The 27,590-nt window shown below is 43.7% G+C and overlaps 1 protein-coding gene and 2 pseudogenes across 7 annotated transcripts in view; 1 reads left to right on the top strand and 2 right to left on the bottom strand.

The window, feature by feature from the left end:
- The window catches only part of ABCC5 (ATP binding cassette subfamily C member 5), a 98,004-nt gene extending 90,508 nt beyond the window's left edge, over nt 1–7,496 (bottom strand). For 3 of the 7 annotated variants that reach the window (XM_016942384.3, XM_016942390.3, XM_063807373.1), the window contains exons 1-2: nt 7,386–7,496; nt 3,820–4,003 (exon numbers count right to left, since the gene is read on the bottom strand). In XM_016942384.3, coding sequence (XP_016797873.2) covers nt 3,820–3,948 — 129 coding nt within the window. In that variant the 5' untranslated portion in view covers nt 3,949–4,003; nt 7,386–7,496. Of the gene's footprint in view, nt 1–3,819; nt 4,004–5,112; nt 5,290–6,906; nt 6,990–7,385 lie in introns of those variants that run through there. The other 4 variants (XM_016942386.3, XM_063807374.1, XM_016942385.4 and 1 more) reach the window with 3 other exon arrangements.
- Nucleotides 7,497–15,794: 8,298 nt separating this feature from the next.
- LOC460879 (putative elongation factor 1-alpha-like 3) lies at nt 15,795–17,438 on the bottom strand (annotated as a pseudogene).
- HTR3D (5-hydroxytryptamine receptor 3D) lies at nt 21,356–27,590 on the top strand (annotated as a pseudogene).

A 27,590-nucleotide genomic window follows, 5' to 3' on the forward strand; every position in this document is an offset into this window, starting at 1 on the left:
CCTTTAGGGTACTCAAAGCCCAGCGGTGCCTACCTGCTGTTCTTCTCCACTTCGTAGAGGAAAAGCTCGCTGCTGCCACTGCAAACCCTGATGTCAACTCTACTCTCACAAGCTGGGGACCCTATCCCCAGAAATTTCACAGGACCACACACCAGCTCCACAGCCTCCACCTTCTCCTGCTCTGCAAGCCATCCTTGGGTAAGCCTGCTCACTCTCACAGCTTCACCTATGTGGACACACTAAAGGCTCTAAATGTTTTTTCCTACACTACTTCTTGTCTATGCTCTACCTACTGATAATTTTACCCATATGCACTTCAAATTCAACATCTTCAAAATCAAAATCCTTCTTCTTTTTTTTTTTTTTTTTTTTGAGATGGAGTCTCACTCTGTTGCCCAGGCTGGAGTGCAATGGCGCGATCTTGGTTCACTGCAACTTCCGCCTCTCAGGTTCAAGCGATTCTCCTGCCTCAACCTCCCAAGTAGATGGGGTTTCACTGTGTTGCCCAGGCTGGTCTCAAACTCCTGAGCTCAGGCAATCCACCAGCCTCGGCCTCCCAAAGTGCTAGGATTACAGGCGTGAGCCACCGTGCCCGGCCCAAACTCATTCTTAATATCTCCCCAATCTCCTTTTCTTATGTCCACGAATAGGTTTAAATCCTTACCATCAATCCCAGACACCCCAATGCCTCCCTATCTTCTAGAAACGCCTTTCCTCCATCCTCACTTCTGTGCTTTACAACAGAACCCTGGCCTCTCTGACATGGATAGGCAGAGCCGCTTCCTGACTGCTCTTTATATTTGGTCTCTTTCTCCTGTACAGGTTTTTTTCTGCATTGCTTCAAGACTAATCTAAGATAAAAATCTACTCTCAAACATCGTAGCCATTAGGGAACTGCAAATTAAAACCACAATCAGATACCAGGCACATCTATAGGAATGGCTAAAATAAACATTATAACATTGAGTACTGGCAACAATGTGGAAAAACTGGATCATTGCTGGTGGGAATGTAAAATGGCACAGACACTCTGGGAAAGAGTACTGCAGTTTCTTACAAAACTAAATATGCACTTACCATATGACCCAGCAAGCGCAGTCCTGGGCATTAATCCAGAGAAATAAAAGCTTATGTTCACACAAAATCCTGTAACTGAAGGTTCAGAGCACCTTTATGTATAATTGCCATTAACTGGAAATGACCCATATGTCCTTTAACAAATGAATGGTTAAAGAAGCTATGGTACATCTATAACATGGAATGCTACTCAGCAATACAAAGGAAAGAACTATTGATGCACACGACAAAATTAGATGGCTATCAAGGGAGCTCAGCTGAGTGAAAAAAAGCAATCTCGAAAGGTTATATACTATATGATTCAATGTATATAGCATTCTTAAAATGACAAAATTACAGAAATGGAGAAAAGATTAGCAGTTGCCAGAGACTGGGGTTGAGGGGACATGACTGTGGCTATAAAAGGGTAACGAGAGATCCTTGTGATGGAACCTTTGCATCCTGACTGTGGAAGCGGTCACACAAATTTACACCTTTAAAAAATGCATAGAACACAACACACACACACACACACACACACACACAAATGAGTGCATATAAAACTGGTGAAATCCTAAAGTCAATGGATTGTATCAATGTCAATCATTATCCTGTTGTGATACTGGACCATAGTTATGCAAGATGTTACCACTGGGGGAAACTGGATGAAGAATATATAGGATCTCTATATTATTTTTTATAATTGCATGTAAATCTACAGTTAGCTCAAAATAAAAAGGTGTTTTTTTTTAATCTCATTAACTTCCAATAGTTCCCTAATGCCCACAGTGAAATATTTCTTAGCATGGCATGCAGAATTTCACCCGACCTATAATCTCTTTACACATCCTATGCCCTGAACAACTAGTTCTAAGAGCTAACATTTATTGAGCACTGGCCATGTGCCAGGTACCATTTTAAATATTTTATATGTATTATCTCATTTACTCCTCAGTGATCCCATGAGTCAGGTACTACTGTCAACCCCATTTTATATACAAATGACGTAAGTAGCTTATCCAAAGTCCCAATATGTCACACGCTCTTTCCATACCTTTGGGTCTATACTTGTACCGCCTGAAAAGCCTCCCCACCTAATCACCCTTTAAGGCCCTGCCCCAATGTTACCTTCTGACTTTTTCCAGACTTAACTGTTAACACTAAATGTGTCTAGCACTCAGATGTAATGGATAGATGTTTAATCAACATAAGGTCTAGACAAAAGGACATGAGGAAGTTATAAAACTGGCGCCACGAGAAGCATTTGACACTGATTACATTAAGCCTGTTTCTCTGAAGTTAAACCTGAATGGAAAAGCATTCTATAATATACAGTAGGGTACAGAAAAGACTCATTAGCAAGAAAATGTTCATTAATAAAGCAATGGCTTTAACACAACCAAAGAGGGAAAGGTAGTATCAGGCTAAGGAAAGGCCAGTGTCAGCTGCAAAGTCCATTATCTTTCTCAAATTTTCACATAACAAATACACCAACAAAAACCTCAACTTCCTAAACCTAGTCCATTCTGCCTTATTAGGTACTTTTGTAAGAAAAGGTATAATGCTTTTTTTCCTCAGGAAAAAGAATATTTTCTCCAGGTGAAAACACATCTTCATTATTTCCCTTGGAGGAAATTAGATTATTATCTAAAGACTGCTTAACTTATGAATTCGCTTGAAAAACATACTGATAATCCCACAACTATCTAGAATTGTTCTGAAATCTGAGTCTCTCCAAAGGATTCACATTTTATTTTATTTTTTATTTTTTTGGAGACGGAGTCTCACTCTGTTGCCCAGGCTGGAGTGCAGTGGCGTGATCTTGGCTCACTGCAACCTCTGCCTCCTGGATTCAAGCAATTCTCCTGCCTCCCTCCTGAGTAGCTGGGAGTACAGGTGCCCACCACCACACCTCACTAATTTTTGTATTTTTAGCAGAGACAGGGTTTCACCGTGTTGGCCAGGCTGGTCTCAAACTCCTGACCTCAAGTGACCCACCCACCTCAACCTCCCAAAGTGCTGGGATTACAAGCATGAGCCACTGTGCCTGGCCAGATTCACATTTTAAACACAGATGACAGAAAGTAGAAGAAAACACCAATTTTGTTTAGGTACATGAATGAAGCTTAATTGGCTTTATATTCCCTGTCATTGACCCCATGACCCCCTCCCCCTCAATAAGTTGTCTTCTGTTAAGTATAGCCTTTTCAGAAGGCACCAACATAGAATAAAAGTGAAAAAGAGGAGAATGCTCAGAACAGACCAGGTGAGAGGGTGACAGCCAGCCTCTCTTCCACTTATTGAGTGCTTACTATGGACCAGAGACTTATCAATAACCATAAATTCTTAACAGTAACCTAAAGCCAATAAAGAAAAACACATTCTTTTTTGAGACTGAGTCTCGCTCTATCGCCCAGGCTGGAGTGCAGTGGCATGATCCCAGCTCACTGCAACCTCTGCCTCTTGGATTCAAGCAATTCTCGTGCCTCAGCCTCGCAAGTATCTGGGATTATAGGCGCCCGCCACCACGCCTGGCTAATTTTTGTACTTTTAGTAGAGACAGGTTTTCACCATGTTGGTCAGGCTGGTCTCGAACTCCTGACCTCAGATGATCCACCCGCCTCAGCCTCCCAAAGTGCTGGGTTTATAGGCGTGAGCCACCGCGCCTGGCCAAAAAATAAGTTTCTAAATTACCCATTATATGAAAAAAGATGTGTTTTAGTACAACAAGCAGGTAAGAGACTCTTAGGAAAGGAAACTGACCGGTCGAGTTCTCCTGAACTTGGAATCTTCACGGTCTCTGTGCGTCCCAGAAGTGCTGGTTCTCTCCCTCACACTTCTATACCCAGGACTGGGGATGATATACTCTTTTCCTATGTCAATATCCTTCATCTTCTCTGAGTGGAGGTTCCAGGGCTCACAGACTGTTAGTTTCACATCAGAATTCCTGAAATTAAAAATTCATCAAGAAATAGATTATTTCCTAAACAGTACTTAACCATAAGCTCAAGTGCCTTAAAAATAGGGGGAAAAAAAAAAGGCAAAAGTACTAAAGCTTTCTACTGTTATAGCTACAAAAATTAATTTTCAAAAAAAGTTCAAAGATTTTGATTTCACTTTTTTAAAGAAAAAGATTCAGTAGAAGAGAATCAAGAAAAATTACCTTCTCCCAACTCTAAGGGAAAAAAAATTAGAAACAGTAAACACACTAGTAAAGAGACACCCATTCTCTTCAACTAAGCTCAAATCCAGTGTATACAATAGAAAGGTTGGTTTTTTTTTAAAGACTTTCTAGAAACAATTTCAGTTTGTCCCAAGTATTAAAAACTCCACAATTTTAAAGTGGACATCATTTCTTCTACTAAATTTTACTAAATAAAAACTTACCAAACACTTATTCTACCAATGATATATTCCATCTCTGCCTTTTTATAATTAACTAATGGGTTAGCTGGTGTTATTTTAAAGCTCCATGAAGTTATCCAGTTAAAACAATGTTATAACTTAACTTCAAACACAAATTCCCTGGGTACTGAAAATGTTCTAAAACTAGATAGTGGTAATGGTTGCACAATGCAGTGAATACATTGAAAAAAAACACACTGAATTTATACTTTAAAAGAGTGAATTTCATGTCATATAAATCCTATGGCAACAAAGCTGTTAGTAAAAAACAATAACAAAAACAAATTCTCCACCCTGTATTACTAAGTCTTACCTAGTTTTTACCTGAAACTCTATTCTAAACCACTGCTTGCCTGGCTAAGTCTAATCAATATGCTGTATCAACTCAGGTCACTTAAAAACAAAAAACACATACATACTTCTCCAAAATGTTTCCCCCCTCTAAGAAGGGTCACAGCCTCCCAGAGACAAGCTGAGAAAACACCTTTCATACTAGCCTCCAACGGAAATTAAAGACGTGTAGCCGTGTCGCCTTCTGGATTCCATAAATCCCTGGCTATCGCTGTGACTTAAAACTACTACTTCTGCAGCACAAAATTCTAACCATTATAATGCAATTTTTAAAGTGTCAGATAAAAAGAGAACACTTACTAATCCTCTGAATAAAAAGGACTAAATCTCCTACGCAAAGACAGGTTTCCAGTCCAAAGAAAGCTTGATTTCTTTCCTTTCAGAATTCTGGTTCAAGTACCCTAAGTTGATATAGCTGTTACTTATCTTTAAAAAAAAAAAAAAAAAGTCACCTTGTCCAATGACAAACTACACCATAAAGAACAGCGGCTCACCAAGCCAGAGTGCAGCAATCACGTCATTGAGACCTCATTAAGGCTAAACTATAAACAGACCTGGCATCTGCCAGTGTCCCCAGTGTTGAGCTGTAGCTGTAGATCAGAGTAACCTTCTTAGGGGAATCACGAAATTCTAACCTTCCCCTTCAAGGGTTCCCTAGCTTAGCTGATTATCTGGAAGAGGAAAAGATTAGTACTACCTTTTTAAAAGGTGGGGGTTGGGGCGGTGAGCAGTTTGAAACGGAGGTGGTCACTGGAACTCATCCACAATATGAAATGCCACATCAAGAAGAACACGAACGTAATCTTAATTATCTAAGCACCCATGATAACCAAAGATTCTTTCAACCACTTTTATTTCAAAGGGTAAAGTAGAATCAGTGGAGCACAGGAGCAGAGAGAGGCAGGGACAAAACGACTTCCCTGTTATGACACAAATAATGACTGTTTTGTGCCTACAGTGACTGCTGTGGTAGACACTGCTAAACTATCCTAAGGGACTAAGTTATTCTATGTATGAAGGGTGTGGGGAACAGTGTTCCATTATCTCTAACACACTCATCTCTACTTTCCTGGAAAAAGAGGCACAATCAGGAGAGCAGGCAGGCCCAAAGTAGGCACAAAGTTACTGTCTGTGGCCTTGAACATAAGGACACCATCCTCTGTGTATCTGGAACATAAAAGAGGGCACCCCACGTGGAGGCCGGCGAAGAGCTGGGAATCCTGACAGGTTTGGAAAGAAACAAAGCCCCAGTCTGAAGCAAGCAAGCAAGCAAGGATGGATCCCCAGGCCAGCCATTTTACTGATACTATTTATATTTCCCTATCTTCTCGTGTCCTCCTTTAAAGTTGTTGGAATATCTTTTTTAAATGCTCACTTGCCTCAGCTATCAAGAGAGGAAGAAAGAGAAGGGATTTTTGTTTATAAAAAACAAACCTGTTGTCCAGACATGTACAAGGGTAGAAGCAGAATAATCAACGTGGGAGAACCCCAAAGAAGTGCCCAATAGGGTTGAGGCCACTTAGTCAGCTGCCCTTTTTTACCAAGATTCTCTTTCCACTGATAAAAGTGTAGACACTCCCCCTGCACAATGATACTGATTCAACTGCATGGCAGGAGGAGAGTTGCACGGGATTACCAGACTGGTGTGTGCAAGCTGCAGTCATCCCAACACTCATGAGTAGGTTTCCATCACCTCCAGGCCCTCAAGCTGCACGAGGAAGACACCACGCTAAAGGGATACGTATTTACCACACCCACTGTAATCCACTTGTTGCGTCTCCAAGCAGCCTCACCTTTCACACACGCTGCACACCACAGTAAAACCTAGCCATCTCCTCCTCCAAGACCTCCTGAAACTTTCCCCGTCGTTCCTGTGCCCACCTGCCTCCAGCCTCTCCGTCTGTGCAGAAACCAAATGGCCCCTGCGTGATAAACACAAAGCCACCCGCGGCTCTGTGTGGCAGAAGCGAAAAGAGCACTGGATGACCGTGGAGAGATCTGGGCTGCGTTCCCGGCACAGCCACGGGTTTGCTGCGCGTGCTTATGTCACGTACCTCCATTTACCCGCTTGCAAAAACGAAGGGGATGACTTACTTCGAAGGTCGCTGGCGGCTCCGCTGCGGGTTGAGCAAGGTGCCCCGAGCCACCCGCTGCACAGGCTTCCAGGTGGGCGTTTCTCTCAGACCCGCTTCGCCTGGGATGCCCGGGCCCTAGGGCGTTCCCCCAGCCCGCTCCGGCCTGGCCAGGCGAGCGCGACCCACACCCACGGCCCGCGGGCGCAGCGCCCCCTGGCGGCCGCGGCCAGGGACGTAGTCCGCGTCCCTGCCCGCTCATCCCGATCCTACCTGCCTGTCTTCCAGCACACGACCCCGTCACCAGACCCCGGGCTCACAGGCCTAGGAGGCGGCGGCAGAAGACCAGGGGGAGGCCATACCCCGTTCCCCAAGTCTCCAGTGTCCCCCGAACTGCTCGTAGCCCTGGCCACATCCCGCCACGCCCCGAGGAAATGCAAAGGGGTGATCCCCGTGACAACCGAGCTGGAGGGCAGGGGTGCGGCAGCAGCCATCACCTACCTGCGCCCCTGCTCCAGGACAACCGCGCCAGCCGCTCAACCACGCTCCCGAGCATGAGCCCCGCAGCAAAACAAGCCTTTATAGCGGCATCGGCCGCCACACCGCGCAAGCGCGCTGCACAAAGCATTCCCAAGGCTGAAGGGAACTGTAGTCCTCCTTCCGAGTGCCCAGGGCTGCGGACGCGGCGAAGGACTACATTTCCCAGAAGCGCCGGTGACATCCCGGGGGCGGTGCGGGCTGCCCCTCTTCCCACCGAGCTCCCGGCTCTGTTCCATCCTTGCCCGTGCCTCTGCGAGACTGTCTGGAATCTTCTCCGGGGTCGTGTTCCCTGGGGGAGGCAGCTGGGAGGCTTAACCGTGGCCCTGTGTTCGCACACAGTGCTGTTCGTAGGCAGAGCAGTCCCGACCCTGCGTGGCCGTGTAGCTGCCAGAAAAGATCGTGAAGGTCATCGTAGCCCGCGTCTAACCCGTTGAGAGTCGTCAGGCCGGCCAGCCCCAGTTCTTATCTGTTGTGGCAGATACGATTGCTTGCTCATGGTTCGACCCTGCAGTCTGCGCAGATACCGCCTTTCTCACTTTAACACCAACTGCCCATCAATGTCGCGCTGCCTGGTCTCTAGATAATAAAATGCAAGGATCACAGTCTTAGAAGTGGCAAGAGCCTTAGAAATGGTATGCTAACTCATCTTCTTCTTTTTATAAATGAAACTGAGGCTCCCAGAAAGATTGATCCCTTTATTTCTCTGTTTCATCGGTACCTTCAGCATCATTAAATAAAAGCCACTGTTGAGTTCTTCCCTACCCTGTATCCGATGCTTTACATACCATTCTTGTTTCCTTTAATCTCCATTACAGCCCTATGAGTAGGTATTATGAGTTTGTTTTTTTTTAAGGAGTCTGGCTCTGTTGCCCAGGCTGGAGTGCAATGGCGCGATCTCGGCTCACTGCAGCGTCCGCCTTCCGGGTTCAAGCAGTTCTCCTTGCCTCAGCCTCCCGAGTAGCTGGGATTACAGGCGTCCGCCACCACGCCCGGCTAATTTTCGTATTTTTTAAGTAGAGACAGGGTTTCGCCATATTGGCCAGGCTGGTCTCGAACTCCCGACCTCAGGTAATCCGCCTGCCTCGGCTTCCCAAAGTGCTGGGATTACAGGCGCGAGCCACCTCACCCAGCCGTATTTTTTTTAATTCAAAGATTAAAAAAGAAGAAGAAGAAGAGGAAGAAGGAGAAGGTAAAGTGACTTGTCCATCTTTATAACAACTAGCTAGTTAGCTAGTGTGAAGACACTACTGTATCGTAAAGCAGCATATTCTTGCACACGGATTGATAGACTAATGCAATAGAATAAAGAGCCCCCAAACAGACTGGTGCATCCATGTAACTTGATCTGTGACAGAAAACCTTACGAATCCGTGGGGAAAGCAAGAAGAGTCAGTAAATAGTACTGGAACAATTGGTTATACATATGAAAAAACAATCGGGGATTACCGCTTCATACCACACAGAAAAAACCCATTTCAGGTAGATCAAACGCTTAAATGTGAAAGGGAAAACTTAAAAACTTTTAGAAGATGATAGGAAATATCTTTATGAACTTGGGAGTAGGAAAGAACTTTTTAAACAAGAAACAAAAAATAAAGGAAGAAAGATTGATAATTTTTGCCATATTAAAAGATGGCATAAATTGAAAAGATAAACCACAAGTTATAACTGACAAAGTTTTTGAATAAAAAATATTCAAAATAATTTCTAAGTTCAGTAAGAAATGGCAGATAACCCAATAGGAAAATAGGTAAATGACATGAACAGACAGCTCACAGAATAAGAAACCTGAGCAGCCACTCAAATATGAAAAGACACCCAATCTCATTCATAATCAGGGAAATTGATTTTTTTTTTTTTTTTTTTTTTTTTGAGACAGAGTCTTTCTCTGTCCCTCAGGTTGGAGTGCAGTGGTGCCACCTCAGCTCACTGCAACCTCCACCTCCAGAGTTCAAGTAATTCTCCTGCCTCAGCCTCTGGAGTAGCTGGGACTACAGACACCAGCCACCACACCCAGCTGATTTTTGTATTTTTCGTAGAGATGGGGTTTCACCATATTGGCCAGGCTGGTCTTGAACTCCTGACCTTGTGATCCATCCACCTCGGCCCCCCAAAGTGCTGGGATTACAGGCGTGAGCCAACACGCCTGGCCTGGAAATGTAAATTAAAATAGTAATGAGATACCACCTCACCAAAGATTCTAATACCTTCCAACAATGCCTCAAACACTGTAACACCCACAACTGCAGATCTGATATCATCATATTTTTTAAAAAGCTTCTAAATCCCGCTGAAATACTTCATATATGTTGATTATAGTTTGTTTTTTATTAAAAAAGAATAGATGAACACCAGACAGCCCTGGTGGCAGGCTTCAATACACTGTAGTACTACTGTCTTGGTCTGTCCAAGTATAGTCTGAGTGAAAGAATTATACTTACAAAATTACCCCCTCAAAATGTGTTTGTGTTGTGAACTGTTTAGAGGGGCGATACTTCCCAACCCTCAGGCAAGGGGGCTAGAGAATCTATGTTGCAGTGGAGAATTGTGTGTCTTTTCTTTTCTTTCTTTTCTTTTTTTTAGATCTCGGCTCACTGTAACCTCCACCTCCAGGGTTCAAGTGATTCTGATTCTCCTGCCTTAGCCTCCAGAGCAGCTGGGATCACAGGCATGTCCCACCACACCTGGCTAATTTTTGTATTTTTAGTAAAGACGGGGTTTCACCATATTGTCCAGGCTGGTCTCGAACTCCTGAGCTCAAGTGATCGGCCCACCTCAGCCTCCCAAAGTGCTGGGATTACAGGCGTGAGCCACCGCGCCCGGCCAGAATTGTGGGTATTTCTAAATAATATTTATGTTGTGTAATGTACTAAACATATTCATTAAATATTTGGTGGAGATGCAGTGGAGCTAAAACAAACACGGTTCCAGCCCTCATGGGGCTTAGACTCCCAAATAAACACTAATCAAAATTTAAATGATAATTGTAGTAAGTGCAAGGAAAGGAGGTGTGTGTTTCATCTGAAGGAAGTAGGAGTGTGTGAAGTGAAGACAGTGGAAGTGGGCAGCAGAGACAGCAGTTGAAGCAGAGGAAACAACGAAGACCAGGTTGTGGTAGAATGAAGGGAGCATCTCCAAACATGTAGATCTTGTTACAGGTCTTTAGGAGCAAAAGGCAACCACTAAAAAGTTTTAAAAGGGTGAATATGTTAGGAGTTGAGAAATTAAATTTACATTTTGGGGCCGGGCGTGGTAACTCACAGCTTGTAATCCCAGCACTTTGGGAGGCTGAGGTGGGTGGATCACCTGAGGTCAGGAGTTCGAGAACAACCTGGCCAACATGGTGAAACCACATCTCTACTAAAAATACAAACATTAGCTGGGCGTGGTGGCACACACCTGTCATCCCAGCTGCTCGGGAGGCTGAGGCACGAGAATCCCTTGAACCCGGGAGGCAGAGGTTGCAGTGAACCGAGATCTGGCCACTGCACTCCAGCCTGGGTGATAAAGCAAGACTCAGTCTCAAAAAACAAGCAAAAAAACAGAAAAAAAAAATGTATCTTTTGGAAACTGCACTGTGGCTGGCAGACTGGGAAAGAATTTGAGACCACTAGAATGGGAGAGAAGGGGCCACCTAGGAGTGACTGTTGTTATGTAGGAAAGAGATCATGGTGGCTTGGATTAAGGTTGTGATGGAAAAGATGGAGAGAAAAAGATGAACTCAAGAGAAATTTAAGAGGTGATATCAACAGAACATGTGGATAGATTAGATACAGGGCAATGAGAAAGAAATGTCAAGGGTAACACGTAGGTGGTTGTGAAACTGGATAGATGGTGGTCCATTCATTGGCAGAAGTGCTCTACTGCAATAGCCTGACACCGTCCTCTACCCAGCTTGTCTAGAGCTAATGTCACATGCTAACAGTCACCCCATATCCGCTATGGTACTCACGTTGAATTCTTCTAACAGTTATCAAGACAGAAGCTCCCTTTGCAGTTCAATTTTTCAATGAAAGGCATTTTCATGGAATAAGACCTTTTTTAAAGTTAGTTAATAAATCAAGTTTTATATTTGTTTTTTGTTTTGTTTGTTTGTTTGTTTTTTGAGACATTGTTTCGTTCTTGTTACCCAGGCTGGAGTGCAATGGCGCAGTCTCGGCTCACTGCAACCTCCGCCTCCCAGGTTCAAATGATTCTCCTGCCTCAGCCTCCCAAGTAGCTGGGATTACAGGCACCCACCACCGTGCCCGGCTAATTTTTGTAGTTTTAGTAGAGACAGGGTTTCACCATGTTGGTCAGTCTGGTCTCAAACTCCTAACCTCAGGCGATCCGCCCGCCTCGGCCTCCCAAAATGCTGGAATTTACAGGCGTGAACCACTGTGCCCGACCTAAGTTTTATATTTGACATCATGGAAACCATGTAGTGTGAAAGAATAATGCACTCTTTAATGGCCTCAGGCAAATTAGAAGACAAGAGAATTTAAGTTTTAAATAATGCCAGATGAAAGCCAGATGACATGACAGCATGTTATACAGCCAAAGCGTTCACATATTTTCATAGAGAAGCCAAGTCTTCCTAAAGTACACAGAAGTATAGGCATGTTATGAGCAGTCATATTGCACATTCATCATTATAAAGGAAAGCATTGCACATTTCCTTTGTGGTAACAACTTCCCTTGTTATTTCATTGTTACATTACTTCATTAGTGTGAAGTAGTTAGTATGAAGAGTTGCTTTTTAAATTTTTTTTTTCTTTTGAGACGGAGTTTCGCTCTGGAGTGCAATGGGGTAATCTTGGCTCACTACAACCTCCACCTCCCAGGCTCAAGCGATTCTCCTGCCTCGGTCTCCCTAGTAGCTGGGATTACAGGCGGATGCCACGACGCCCAGCTAATTTTTGTATTTTTAGTAGAGATGTTGTTTCACCATGTTGGTCAGGCTGGTTTCGAACTCCTGACCTCAGGTGATCTGCCTGCTTCGGCCTCCCAAAGTGCTAGGATTACAGGCGTGAGCCACCATGCCTGGCCTGCTTTAAAAATTTTTTAAAGTACTGTTACATTGAGATGCACTATCAGATTCATTGGCCCAACAAGAACAGATAGCTATTCAAAAACTAGCTCCTTGTTAAAAACAGGAAAGAAATTGACAGCAATTATCTAATTTTAGCAAAACAATATTTGTAAATTAATTTTAACTTTATAGTGCTATAAGAACTATAAGCATAATGACTTTGCACACAGCTTTATGAACGGATTTATTTAAGTAATATTCTAATGTAAATAAGAAGTCAACATCAGGGGTTTGAGAGAATTGTTTCTCTTAAAAGGGGTCTGAGCCTTATTTGAGTTAGGGAAACACTGGGCTATAAAATAAAAGCAAACCTTGGCTGGGTATACAAGGTCTTCCGTGATCTGGCCCTCAAAATACCACTGCCTCATCTCCTGTCACTCTCCTAGTCAAACCTGAGGTCCTGCCAACACTGTATTTTCCATGTTGTTATTCCAGCTGTTCCCTCTCTCCAGAACACCCTTCTAAATCTACTCAGCTAAAATAATAGTCACAGCCCATAGGCAGGTCTTGGGATTTTAATCCTCCCAGAATGACAATTACTTACTTATTCAACGGAATAAAATGGTACAATATGTCTAACATCTCATGATGAGATGTATATGGAGAATTCTCCCACATTGTATTGTGAAGAATGGACTGAGCACCCACTACCTGAGAATCAACAGGATCCCTCTAAGCCAGAGAAGCAGGACCAGTAGTCCAGAAAAAACAGAGCCTTCTCCAAAAAACAGGACTTGTCAGACAGAATGGTCAATCCCAGTCATTCCCCAATACTTCTCTTAAGCGTTTTGCTTGATAAATATGGACTTTTGACCAGAAGAAGAGATAAACAACTTTGGTGTAAAGGTTGTTATCACTAGTAATCCCTCCCTCCTTCCCTCTCTCCCTCTCTTTCTGTCTTTCTCTCTTTCTTTCTTGAGGCAATCTCACCCTATCACCTAGGCTGGAGTACAGTGACATGATCTCGGCTCACTGCAACCTCTGCCTCCTGTGTTCAAGTGATTCTCCTGCCTCAGCCTCTGGAGTAGCTGGGATTACATGCATGCACCACCACGCCTGGCTAATTTTTGTATTTTTAGTAGAGACAGGGGTTTTGCCATATTGGCCAAGCTGGTCTCGAACTCCTGAGCTCAAGTGATCCGCCCACTTCGGCCTCCCAAAGTGCTGGGATTATAGGCGAGAGCCACCACACCTGGCAGGCTGCAGTTTCTTTCAATCAAAACAATTCAATTGTTGAGACCCTGAGGAAAAAATGTGTATTCTTAAAACAGAAATTGTGTACTTTATTGATTATAGGAGACCACCAGTGAGAAAAAATCAGCATTGCTTTTCAGCAACTAAAGTTGCCATATAGGTGTATTTGATAAGTCGTGATACCAAAGCATCTTTTTAAACTTTCATCCTAATATTAGGTCTAGGTAGATGGCATGTGGCCTGCAGCTGTCAGGTCATTGATCTAAAGGAAAAGGGAAGAAAAGATTCCTCCTTGAGTCAGTCTAAGTTTAAATTGCTCAAGGATTCAGGGATTAAAATTTATGTCTGTTTTACTTTCTACTTGCTTGCAGCTTATAGTTTTCAACAATCTTTAGGTTTTAAAATACTTATCAGGTTTTTAAAAATTTCTTCATTTATTTGTATATATGCTATTTGCATTTTATATTCTATATGTAGCATATTTGAGATAATTTTTTCAAGTTTTTTTCTAGATTCCTATTTACTTAAAACAGTATTTCCACAAAATAACCCATGAAATACTAGCCCTGCAAGATATTCTGAAAAAAAAGGGAGAATTTCCAAAATCAAAAAGGTTTGGAAAATTGTGTATATCATAGTCAAAATTTACTTTAATATATTAGCTAGGCCAAGTGCAGTGGCTCATGCCTGTATTTCAGCATTTTGGGAGGCTGAGGCAGGAGGATTTCTAGGAGCCCAGGAGTTTAAGACCAGCCTGGGCAACATAGTGAGACTCCATCTCTAAATACATATATATATCATATATACATATAATAAATATATATCATATATAATAAATATGTATTATATATTAAATTATATATAATATATATTTAAATATATATTATATATTAAATTATAATATAATATATATTTAAATATATATTATATATTAAATTATATATAATATATATTTAAATATATATTATATATTAAATTATATATAATATATATTTAAATATATATTATATATTAAATTATATATAATATATATTTTAAAATATATTATATATTAAATTATATATTATATATTTAAAATATATATTATATATTAAATTATATATAATATATATTTTAAATATATAAATATAAATATATAATATATAAATATATATTTATAATATAAGCTAAATACTCTGAGAAATCCTGCAACAATGAAAGCTGGTTAGTCTTGTTTAGTTCAGCATTTCTCAGACTTATTTGAACATTTTATCAGTCCATTTTCATACTGCTATGAAGAAATACCTGAGACTGGGTAACTTATAAAGAAAAAAGAGGTTTAATGGACTCAGTTCCACATGGCTGGGGAGGCCTTACAATCATGGTGGAAGGCAAAGGAAGGACAAAGGCACGTCTTACATGGCAGCAGGCAAGAGAGTGTGTGCAGGGGAACTGCCCTTTTTTAAGCCATCAGATCTCGTGAGACTTATTCACTATCAGGAGAACAGCATGGGAAAAACCCGCCCCCATGATTCAATTACCTCCCACCAGGTCCCTCCCATGACATGTGGGGATTATGGGAGCTACAATTCAAGATGAGATTTGGATGGGGACACAGCCAAACCATATCAAACATGAAATAACAAAAATAATATTTTAGAAACAGCATTTAACACCCTCTGGAATTAGTGTTTTACAGAAAATGCTTTGACAAATGCTTATCTAAAGTCACTTTTTAGGCTGGGTGCGGTGGCTCATACCTGTAATCCCAGCACTTTGGAGGCCGAGGGGGGTGGATCACCTGAGGTCAGGAGTTCAAGACCAGCCTGACCAACGTGGTGAAACCCCGTTGCTACTAAAAATACAAAAAATGAGCCAGGTGTGGTGGTGGGTGCCTGTAATCCCAGCTACTCGGGAGGCTGAGACAGACTTGAAACCAACTGGGTGGTGGAGGTTGCAGTGAGCAGAGATTGCGCCATTGCAATCCAGCCTGGGCAACGAGCGAAACTCCATCTCAAAAAATAAAATAAAATAGTCACTTTTTTTTACTCATTAAACTTTGTTTTAATGGGTCTCAAAATTCTGTGACAGATTTTTGGTCAAGTGTTTCCATTAAAAAGTACTAATTTTTAAAACTAATAATTTAAAACTGCCACACACACAAAAATAATACCAAAGTGGTCCACAAAACATTCTTCTTTCCTTCTGAAGATTTTACGATGCATTGTTATCATTAACCAGTCTTTTACTATTAAACTTAAATGGCCAGTCGAAACGAACAGTTCTGAGACTGTTCTTCCACCACTGATTAAGAAGACCAGGGAGGCAGGTATTACGGATAACATTCATTTAGCCTTCTGAGCTTTCTGGGCAGGCTTGGTGACCTTGCCAGCTTCTGCAGCCTTTTTGTCCACTGCTTTGATGACACCCACGACAACTGTCTGTCTCAGATCATGAACAGCAAAGCGACCCACAGGTGGATAGTCTGAGAAGCTCTCAACACACATGGGCTTGCCAGGAACTGTATCAACAATGGCAGCATCACCAGACTTCAAGAATTTAGGGCCATCTTCCAGTTTCTTACCAGAACAGCGATCAATTTTTTCCTTCTGCACAGGAAACTTGCATGCAATGTGAGCCATGTGGCAATTCAGTATAGGGGCATAGCCAGCGCTGATTTGGCCTGAATGGTTCCGGATAGTCACCTGAGCAGTCAAGCCAGCTGCTTCCATTGGTGGTTCATTTTTGCTGTCACCAGCAACATTGTCATGACGAACATCCTTGACAAACACATTCTTGACACTGAAGCCCACATTGTCCCCAGGAAGAGCTTCACTCAAAGCTTCATGGTGCGTTTTGACAGACTTTACTTCAGTTGTAACGTTGACTGGAGCAAAGGTGACCACCATACCAGGTTTGAGAATGCCAGTCTCCACTCAGCCAATAGGAACAGTACCAATACCACCAATTTTGTAGACATCCTGGAGGAGCAGGCACGAGGGCTTGTCAGTTGGACCAGTTGGTGGTAGGACGCAGTCCAGAGCCTCAAGCAGTGTGGTTCCACTGGCATTGCCATTGTTACCGGTGACTTTCCATCCCTTGAACCAAGGCGTGTTAGCACTTGGCTCCAGCATGTTGTCATCATTCCAACCAGAAATTGGCACAAATGCTACTGTGTCGGGGTTGTAGCCAATTTTCTTAATGTAGTGCTGACTTCCTTAACGATTTCCTTGTATCTCTTCTGGCTATAGGGTGGCTCAGTGTAACCATTTTGTTAACACCAACAATTAGTTGTTTCACACCCAGTGTGTAAGCCAGAAGGGCATGCTCTCGGGTCTGCCCATTCTTGGAGATACCAGCTTCAAATTCGCCAACACCAGCAGCAACAATCAGGACAGCACGGTCAGCCTGAGATGTCCCTGTAATCATGTTTTTGATGACGTCTCTGTGTCCTGGGGCATCAATGATAGTCACGTAGTACTTGCTAGTCTCAAATTTCCACAAAAGAGATACCAATGGTGATACCATGTTCATGCTCAGCTTTCAGTTTATCCAAGACCGAGGCATACTTGAAGGAGCCCTTTCCCATCTCAGCAGCCTCCTTCTTAAATTTTTCAATGGTTCTTTTGTCAATGACGCCGCATTTGTAGATCAGATGGCCAGTAGTGGTGGACTTGCCTGAATCTACATGTCCAGTGACAATAATGTTGATATGTGTCTTTTCCTTTCCCATTTGGCTTGGTAGTTTTCATGACACCTGTGTTCTAGCGGCAAACCTGTTGCGAAAAACAGTAATGTCACTTTTTAAAAAAAGAAAAAAAAAAACAACAAACTTTCCAAAGGGGCAGGGATTCTCCAGTGATAAAGAGTGATGCTGAGGACAGCAGAAGGGTGAATCCTATCAGTATCCAGCTGAGTGAGGCTAAGAGAAAAGGGCCTTATGCTTACAGGAACTGGGGTTGCTGCAGTCAACCCAGACATTTTAAGTTCAGAATATTCCATTTAGGCTGAAGCAACCTGGGCGATCTTAGGCTGGACAGGATAACCGTTACTGCCATTTTTACTGTTATTTCTGCTTCAATTTACTGCTATGAATTGCTTAAGATGGGCAAGGCACTATACATACATTATCTCAAACCACATAAGACTCCTGCAAGATAGATTTTACCCTCCCAATTTTAGAGATAAGGAAACTGAGGCTGAGAGGGTGACGTGATTCTCGTAGAAAGGATTTGGTCTTAGACATTTCTTACTGCATTGTGCTACCTCAATCTGTAAACCTTCATTGAGGCGACTGCTCTCTCTTTGCTCTGTAAGCCACTTATTACTTTCCCTAAAGCCTTCCCTGCCAGAAATAATTCTAGAATAAAACAGGTTAAACCACTGATGACCTTGGCCCAATTAATCTTATCATGTCTGGCTCCCATCATGAACCAATTAATTACATACATTAATCTGATAAGACCTGTGATTACCTACACATGGAATGGTATTTTGAAATTACTTCCCAAGGCTATTTAAGAATCACTATTATAAAGACACATGCACGCATGTGTTCACTGCAGCACTATTCACAACAGCAAAGACATGAAATTGACCTAAATGCCCATCAATGATAGACTGGATAAAGAAAATGTGGTACACACACACCATGGAATACTATGCAGCCATAAAAAGGAATGAGTTCATGTCCTTTGCAGGACCATGGATGGAGCTGGGGGCCATTATCCTTAGCAAACTAACACAGGAACAGAAAACCAAGTACTGCATGTTCTCACTTATAAGTACCAACTAAATGATGAGAACACATGGACACATAGAGGGGAACAACACACACTGAGGCCTATCAGAGGGTGGAGGGTGGGAGGAGGGAGAGGATCAGGAAAAATAACTAATGGGTACTAGGCTTAATACCTGGGTGATGAAATCATCTGTACAACAAACCCCCACGACACAAGTTTACCTATATAACAAATCTGCACATGTACCCCTGAACTTAAAAGTTAAAAAAAGAGGCTGGGCGCAGTGGCTCATGCCTGTAATCCCAGCACTTTGGGAGGCCAAGGCGGGTGGATCATGAGGTCAGGAGATCAAGACCATCCTGGCTAACATGGTGAAACCCCATCTCTACTAAAAATACTAAAAATTAGCCATGCGTGGTGGTGGGCGCCTGTAGTCCCAGCTACTTGGGAGGCTGAGGCAGGAGAATGGCGTGAACCCGGGAGGCGGAGCTTGCAGTGAGCAGAGATCTCGCCACTGCACTCCACCCTGGGCGACAGAGCAAGGCTCCATCTCAAAAAAAAAAAAAAAAGTTAAAAAAAGAATCACAAAAAAAATTCTTAACATTGAAAGCCAAAGTCAAACACCTACAGAGGCCAACCAGGTAACATAAATGAGGAGAGCTGCTCAGGAATAAGACAGGAGGGGTGATGGAGACTGTGGTGATCTAGAGTGAATATGAACCATCCAAAGGGTTTCACTACTTCTGAGCTTTGGCAGATTGTTGTCAAGCAGAAACATGAGCCTCGTGTTGCTAGATCTTATTTTTCAAATGAAGCCAGAAACAGTTTTTATGTGAAATCTCAATGTTTAAGTGTTACGCAACTAACTTTAAAAAAAGAAAGAAAAAAAAAACACTAGCAGGGCCAAAAATAACATAAACTTTCAGGCTAATAGCTCATGACCTTTTCTTTAAAATCATAAGTCAGCAGCTGGGCGCAGTGGCTCATGCATGTAATCCCAGCACTTTGGGAGGCCAAGGCAGGCAGATCACCTAAGTTTGGGAGTTTGAGACCAGCCTGACCAACATGGAGAAACCCCATCTCTACTAAAACAAAACACAAAAAATACAAAAAAATTAGCTGGGCGTCAGCCATCCCATTACTGGGTATATACCCAAAGGATTATAAATCATGCTGCTATAAAGACACATGCACATGTATGTTTATTGCAGCATTATTCACAATAGCAAAGACTTGGAACCAACCCAAATGTCCATCAATGATAGACTGGATTAAGAAAATGTGGCACATATACACCATGGAATACTATGCAGCCATAAAAAAGGATGAGTTCATGTCCTTTGTAGGGACATGGATGAAGCTGGAAACCATCATTCTGAGCAAACTAGCAAGGACAGAAAACCAAACACCGCATGTTCTCACTCATAGGTGGGAATTGAACAATGAGAACACTTGGACACAGGGTGGGAAACATTACACACTGGGGCCTGTCATGGGGTGGGGGGAGGGGGGAGGGATAGCAATAGGAGATATACCTAATGTAAATGACGAGTTAATGGGTGCAGCACACCAACATGGCACATGTATACATATGTAACAAACCTGCACGTTGTGCACATGTACCCTAGAACTTAAAGTATAATAAAAAAATGAAAAAAAAATTATCTGGGCGTTGTGGTGCATGCCTGTAATTCCAGCTACTCGGGAGGCTGAGGCAGGATAATCGCTTGAACCCAGGAGGCAGAGGTTGTGGTGGGCCAAGATCGCGCCATTGCACTCCAGCCTGGGCAACAAGAGAGAAACTCCGTTTAAAAAAAAAAAAATCATAAGTCAGCTTTTATTTTAAAAAAGTATTACCTCTGCCACCACCCCCTACTCCACTAATCACTCCCTTCATTGGGTAGACCTGGGTCCAGATTGCTTTTGAAACACTAAAAAGGCATAGCAAATCAGCTTTGAGAAGAGGAAGCAGAAATATGTCATCACTGGAGCAGTGCTAATGGCTTCCTCATACTTTAAAGTCTTAACTATACTGAAGTCATGTTTAAAACCTCAGTGTATGAAGTTGCTTATATTAATAGGGACCCCCCCCCAACAACACGCTTTCTTTTTTGAAAGACGGCAGTAGGGGGCCGGGCATGGTGGCTCACGCTTGTAATTCCAGCACTTTGGGAGCCAAGGTGGGCAGATCACCTGAGGTCAGGAGTTTGAGGCCAGCCAACCAACATGGTAAAACCTCGTCTCTACTAAAAATACAAAAACTTAGCCAGGCATGGTGGCAGGCGCCTGTAATCACAGCTACTTGGGAGGCTGAGGCAGGAGAATCGATTCAACCCGGGAGGCGGAGGTTGCAGTGAGCCAAGACCGCACCATTGCACTCCAGCCTGGGAGACAGAGGGAGACTCCGTCTCAAAAAAAAAAGGAAGGGAGGGAGGGAGGGAGGGAGAAAGAGAGAGAGAGGGAGGGAGAGAGAGAGAGAAGGAAAGAAAGAAAGAAAAAGAGAAAGAGAAAGAAAGAAAAAGAAAGAGAAAAGAAAGAAAGAAGAAAGGAAAAGAAAAGAAAGATGACAGCAGGGTTTAACAAGTTCACGTGCCACCTGGAGGCAGTGGTAGTCATCCGTGCCTTCTCGGTGAGGCACTGTACGCCAGAGTGACTTTAAAGTATGAGGAAGCCATTAGCATTGCTCCAGGGACCACATATTTTTGCTTCCTCTTCTCCAAACTGATTTGCCATATTACTTTTGGAGGCTAGATTCAGGCCCAGTTAAAGCACAGGGTGAGTTATTCCTCTGTGACATTCTTTTGTCACCAAGGGGTCTTGTTAGAGAGGCGGTTAATGCCAGCTGATATATGTATTATTCAAAGGTAGGGCTCAAGGTGTGATCTGAGGTTTTTTAAAGGTTAACATCATCATCAAGTACCCAGAGAAGTGCTAAAGAGAGGAAGATGGAAAGAGGCTGGTTCCATGGGAAAGGATTCCTCCTTGGCTTCATCCTCCACCTGCTGCTGCAAGTACCATAAGATAAGAGCAAGAGCTGAGCAGACATGTAACTCCTGGGAAGCAGAGAAAACAGGCTAATATTTTTTATTCCGAGATAGTCAATGATTGGATGTTCGTTATGGTAAAAATGATGCTCATGACACTGACGGCTTTGTACCTCTTCCTAGGATCCTAACATTTAGTTAACTCTTTTCTCTTCTTTTTTTTTCTTTTTGAGATGGAGTCTCGCTCTGTTACCCAGGCTAGAGTGCAGTGGCACTATCTCAGCCCATTGCAACCTCCACCTCCCAGGTTCAAACGATCTCGTGCCTCAGCCTCCCAAGTAGCTGAGATTACAGGCACCTGCCACCATGCCTGGCTAATTTTTGTATTTTTAGTAGAGATGGGGTTTCACCATGTTGGCCAGGCTGGTCTTGAATGCCTGTCCTCAGGTGATCCGCCCGCATGGGCCTCCCAAAGTGTTGGGATTACAGGCGTGAGCCCCTGAGCCCAGCCTGGGAACTCTCTAAGATAATCCTAGTGATGAAGACTACTAAATGTTAGAACAATCACAGCACATAGTAAAGACACAGTAAATACTCATCAAATTGAAAAACTGAAATTGATTTGTTTCCTTAAGATCCCATATATCTCACACTACCTATCTGATTACTCCCCTTATCATTAATTTATTAGCATCTATGCCATATTAATACAGCGAGGCGGAGAACTGTGAGTGCAAAATTTGTCACTGACATCACCCACATGGCTCCAGGTTGGAGGTAAGCAAGAGAAGGACACTGGCAGAAGGTGGAGAGTTTGCAGTGAGATTGTTAAGGACATGGCAGGACACTGTAAAGTGGCGGTCGGGGTTGAGTTTGCATACACATCTGGACAGGTTTTGCATGGGGACAAAACAACGGCACTGAGGATGGATCCTTGACTCAGCTCACCTCATCAGTTTCCACCATTTGCCTACCAGCTCAGCCCACCCTTCCTGGACCAGGAAGGAGGAGCTCACATGCTTCTCCCAGTGCCGCCTGTTTTCTCTCCGTGCAGAAACACTCTCCAGGCCCCCCAGCCCTGGCCCTCCTCTCTCAGTCTCTGCTCACTACAGGAAATGGCGACACTTTGATTATCAATTGCCCAGGCTTTGGCCAGCACAGGGTGGACCCTGCAGCCTTTCAAGCAGTGTTTGACAGAAAGGCTATTGGTCCAGTCACCAACTACAGTGTCGCCACTCATGTCAACATCTCCTTCACCTTGTCTGCCATCTGGAAGTTGTAAGTCCTCACCCAACATTGCAGTGGTCTAGTGGTGAGCAGTGGACCCTCTGACTGGATTTTTTTTTTTTTTTTTTGAGATGGAGTCTTGCTCTTGTCACCCAGGCTGTAGTGCAGTGGTGCAATCTCAGCTCACTGCAACCTCTGCCTCCCAGTTTCAAGCGATTCTCCTGCCTCAGCCTCCGGCACGTGCTGCCCCACCCAGCTAATTTTTGTATTTTTAGTAGAGACAGGGTTTCACCATGTTGGCCAGGCTGGTCTCAAATTCCTGACCTCAAGTGATCCACCTGCCTTGGTCTCCCAAAGTTCTGGGATTACAGGCATGAGCCACCGTGCCTGGCCCTTTGATTGGATTTTGTAAAATTAGTTACTCACAACAAAAAAATCAAACAACCCAATTCAAAAATGGGCAAAGGACTTGAATAGACATTTCTGCAAAGAAGAAATACAAACAGCCAATAAGCACAAGAAAAGATGTATGTTCAATGTTACTAATAGTTAAGAAAATGCAGATCAAAGCTACAGTAAGATATCTCACACCCACTAGGATGGCTAGTATTAAAAAACAAACAGAAGCTGGGCGAGGTGGCTCATGCCTGTAATCTCAGCACTTTGGGAGGCTGAGGCGGGTAGATCATGTGAGGTCAGGAGTTCAAGACCAGCCTGACCAACTTGGTGAAACCCCATCTCTACTAAAAATACAAAAATTAGCTGGGTGTGGTGGTGGGCACCTGTAATCCCAGCTAGTCGGGAGGAGGAGACAGGAGAATTGCTTGAACCCAGGAGGCAGAGGTTGCAGACAGCCAAGATTGTGCCACTGCACTCTAGCCTGGGTGACAGAGCAAGACTCTGTCTCAAAAAAACAAAACAAAACAAAACAAAAAAAAACAGAAAATAACAAGTGTTGGTGATAATGTGGAGAAATTGGAACCCTTGTGCACTACTTGTGAGGATGTAAAATTGTGTAGCCACTGTGGAAAACCAGTATGGCTGTTTCTCAAAATATTAAAAATAGAATTACCATACAACCAAATAATTATACTTCTGGATAAATACCTGAAAAAAGTGAAAACGGGGTATTTGTACACTTACGTTCATAGCAGAATTACTCACAATAGTTAAAACTCAGAAGCAGTCTAAGTGTCTATTGACAGATGAATGGACAGATTAAATGTGGTACGTACTTACAATGGAATATTATGCAGCCTTCAAATGGAACAAAATTCTAACACATGCCACGATGTGGATAAGCTGTGAGGCCATTATGCTAAGTGAAATAAGTCAGTCACAAAAAGACAAATAGTGTATTTGTCTAATTTTATAGAGACAGAAAGTAGAATAGCTGTTGCCAGGGGTTGGAGAGAGGGTGAAATAGGGAATTACTGTTTAACGGGTGTAGAGTTTCCATTTTGCAAGAAGAAAAGAGCTCTGGTGATGGAGGGTGGTGGCTGGACAACAGTGTGAATGTGTTTAATGCCACGGAACTGTACACTTAAAATGGTTAAGAGAGTACATTTTATGTTATATATTTTTATCACAATAAAATATTGAAAAAATTATTTTTAGCCTGGGCAACATGGCGAAACCCCATCTCTACCAAAAATACAAAAAGTTAGCTAGGCCCATCTCTACTAAAAATACAAAAAGTTAGCTGGGCGTGGTGGTGTGTGCCTCTAATCCCAGCTGCTCGGGAGGCTGAGGCAGGAGGCAGGAGAATCACCTGAACCTGGGAGGCAGATGTTGCAGTGAGCCGAAATGGCACCACTGCACTCCAGCCTGGGCGACAGAGCAAGATTCTGTCTCAAAAAAAAGAAAAAATGATTTTTAAAAGTGTTTAAAAAATTAGAGGTGCATTCGGCAGGGGTGAGGAGTAGAAAGGCATGATAAGAAATGCTGTAATGACATTACTGCAGGTAAAATCTGTTCTTTTTGGAATACTTGTCAAAATATATTCCCAATGGACCTTCATACTGTGTTTTTCATTTACGTTTTCCATGTACCTTGAATTGTTTTGATCTACATCATTTTTCAGTGGCTTAGATCAAAAATCATTATTGCCACATGGACCAGCCTTGGAAGTGAACAAAGAGAGGGTGGTGGCATGGGACCTGCCTTCCTGGAGTTAATCATCTAGATGAAAGCTGCTATTCCAGGATTCACACCTGCAACTAGTGACATCGTTCCTGTGGCTAAATATGGTATGACAGACTCAGTTTCCCCTTTCCTCTACTCTGGTGCCTCTCTTTTTTCCACTCCTAGGTCCAGCTTTGCAGATTATATTGGTTAAAGCTGAGAATATCCATAAATTAGACAAGTTCAAATAGACCAATAATGAAAATACAAAACTTTCTGATTATTCTGCTGGTTTAGGAGGGCAGAAAAGGGGCACAGGGAGAAGGTGGTATACACTAAGGCCATGGGAGGCAATACTTCTGTGGCTCCATCCCAGGGAATCCTGAGCCAAGCTCAAGCTCAAGCTCTGTCTTGAGAAAACTGAGGTAAGCAAGTGTTAGTGTGATGGCTGTCACCAGAGAGGTGGCGGGAGAGTGAAGAAATGGGCGAAAAAAGGAAAGGGAAGGTGCAGAAGACAGAGCAAAACTAAAACTAGTTCCCTCCCCCTGTTTCTCTCATGCCATGGTTTCCTACAGACCTAGCACAATCAATTCTTTTTTTTTTTTTTTTTTGAGAGAGAGAGTCTCACTCTGTCGCCCAGGCTCAAGGGCAGTGGTGCGATCTCAGCCCACTGCAACCTCCACCTCCTGGGTTCAAGCGATTTTCCTGCCTCCTGCCTCAGCCTCCTGAGTAGCTGGGATTACAAGGGCCCGCCACCATGCCCGGCTAATTTTTGTATTTTTAGTAGAGATGGGGTTTCACCACGTTCACCTGGCCGGTCTCAAAGTCCTGAACTCAGGTATCTGCCTGCCTCGGCCTCCCAAAGTGCTGGGATTACAGGTATGAGCCACTGTGCCCAGCCTTTTGTCACTTTTTTCACTGATAAACCTTCAGTACTAAAACAATACCTGGTACTCAGTAAATAGTTACTAAATAAAGCATCCCTTGAGGAAGAAACAAAGGCTCTATGCCAGTGATTCACAGTGAGGGTGAGCCCCGCCTTCCCCAATGGCTGTCAGAACTTTTTGGAAGGCAGGAATTTTTGTTTATTTTTAAAAAGATATGGTAGAAAGAGTTAGGAAACACTGCCTTAGGGATATGATGATTCCAAATCCTGATAACCCCAAAATATCTGATACTGTCTGCTTTCCCTCCCACTGGTCTCAAATGTTCCCCTGCAAAGTCACTAGAGATTAGAACTTGATGAGAAAAGCAATTAGAAATGAAAAGATAAAACACACGCGACACCTAAGTCGGTGGTTCCACAGTCTTGCTAAGAGCACGTCGGTAGGAATAAAAATTTAAGTGGAGAAAGTTGACACCTTGGGCCAAAAGGAAGGAGATACATTTCAGAGGTAAGCAGCATGGGAGACTCTAACCTTGTGAGACGCCTTTGGATGAAAAGACCGGATGCTGAAAGGGACGGGAGGTAATATTTCCTTACTAGACAGTTTGGCTTGGGACAAATCCCAGTTCTTTTTTTTTATTATTATTATACTTTAAGTTTTAGGGTACATGTGCACATTGTGCAGGTTAGTTACATATGTATACATGTGCCATGCTGGTGCGCTGCACCCACTAACTCGTCATCTAGCATTAGGTATATCTCCCAATGCTATCCCTCCCCCCTCCCCCCTCCCCACCACAGTCCCCAGAGTATGGTATTCCCCTTCCTAAATCCCAGTTCTTACTCTTACCTGTCTTGACAGCCTCCCAGCCTACTTCTCACTTGCCCCTCCCTCTCCTCCCCACCAGGTGGCCATCAGGCGCAGGTGCAGGCCCAGCCCCTACGTGGTAAACTTTCTGGTGCCCAGTGGCATTCTGGTTGCCATCGATGCCCTCAGTTTCTACCTGCCACTGGAAAGTGGGAATTGTGCCCCATTTGCCCTCAGTTTCTACCTGCCACTGGAAAGTGGGAATTGTGCCCCATTTGCCCTCAGTTTCTGCCTGCCACTGGAAAGTGGGAATTGTGCCCCATTCAAGATGACTGTTCTGCTGGGCTACAGCGTCTTCCTGCTCATGATGAATGACTTGCTCCCAGCCACTAGCACTTCACCACATGCTTCACTAGTATGTCCTCATCCATCAAGAGACCAAAAGCGAGGTGTGGGTTGGATGGGGAGAGGGACGGGCAGAACCAGGCGAAGTGAAAAGGGATCCTGGAAAAAGATCCTCTGGGAAAGAAACAAGAAATTCTAGGTGGCGCCTCTGGCCCTCATGCAGACCCCCTTGCCTGCAGGTGTCTACTTCGCCCTGTGCCTGTCCCTGATGGTGGGCAGCCTGCTGGAGACCATCTTCATCACCCACCTGCTGCACGTGGCCACCACCCAGCCCCTACCTCTGCCTCGGTGGCTCCACTCCCTGCTGCTGCACTGCACCGGCCAAGGGAGATGCTGTCCCACTGCGCCCCAGAAGGGAAATAAGGGCCCGGGTCTCACCCCCACCCACCTGCCCGGTGAGGGAAGTCACACTTCCTCTTCCCCCACCTCCACTTCTCTGCTCCTGCCTCCTTCCCTGTCTCCCTCCCTCCACAGGTGACATTTGCAGCCCATGGCTGAGTCTCTGTCTTTCTGTAGGTGTGAAGGAGCCAGAGGTATCAGCAGGGCAGATGCCAGGCCCTGGGGAGGCAGAGCTGACAGGGGGCTCAGAATGGACAAGGGCCCAGCGGGAACACGAGGCCCAGAAGCAGCACTCGGTGGAGCTGTGGGTGCAGTTCAGCCACGCGATGGACGCCCTGCTCTTCCGCCTCTACCTGCTCTTCATGGCCTCCTCCATCATCACCGTCATATGCCTCTGGAACACCTAG

The sequence above is a fragment of the Pan troglodytes genome, chromosome 2 (assembly GCF_028858775.2).
Source record: "Pan troglodytes isolate AG18354 chromosome 2, NHGRI_mPanTro3-v2.0_pri, whole genome shotgun sequence".
Classification (NCBI taxonomy): Eukaryota; Metazoa; Chordata; class Mammalia; order Primates; family Hominidae; genus Pan; species Pan troglodytes.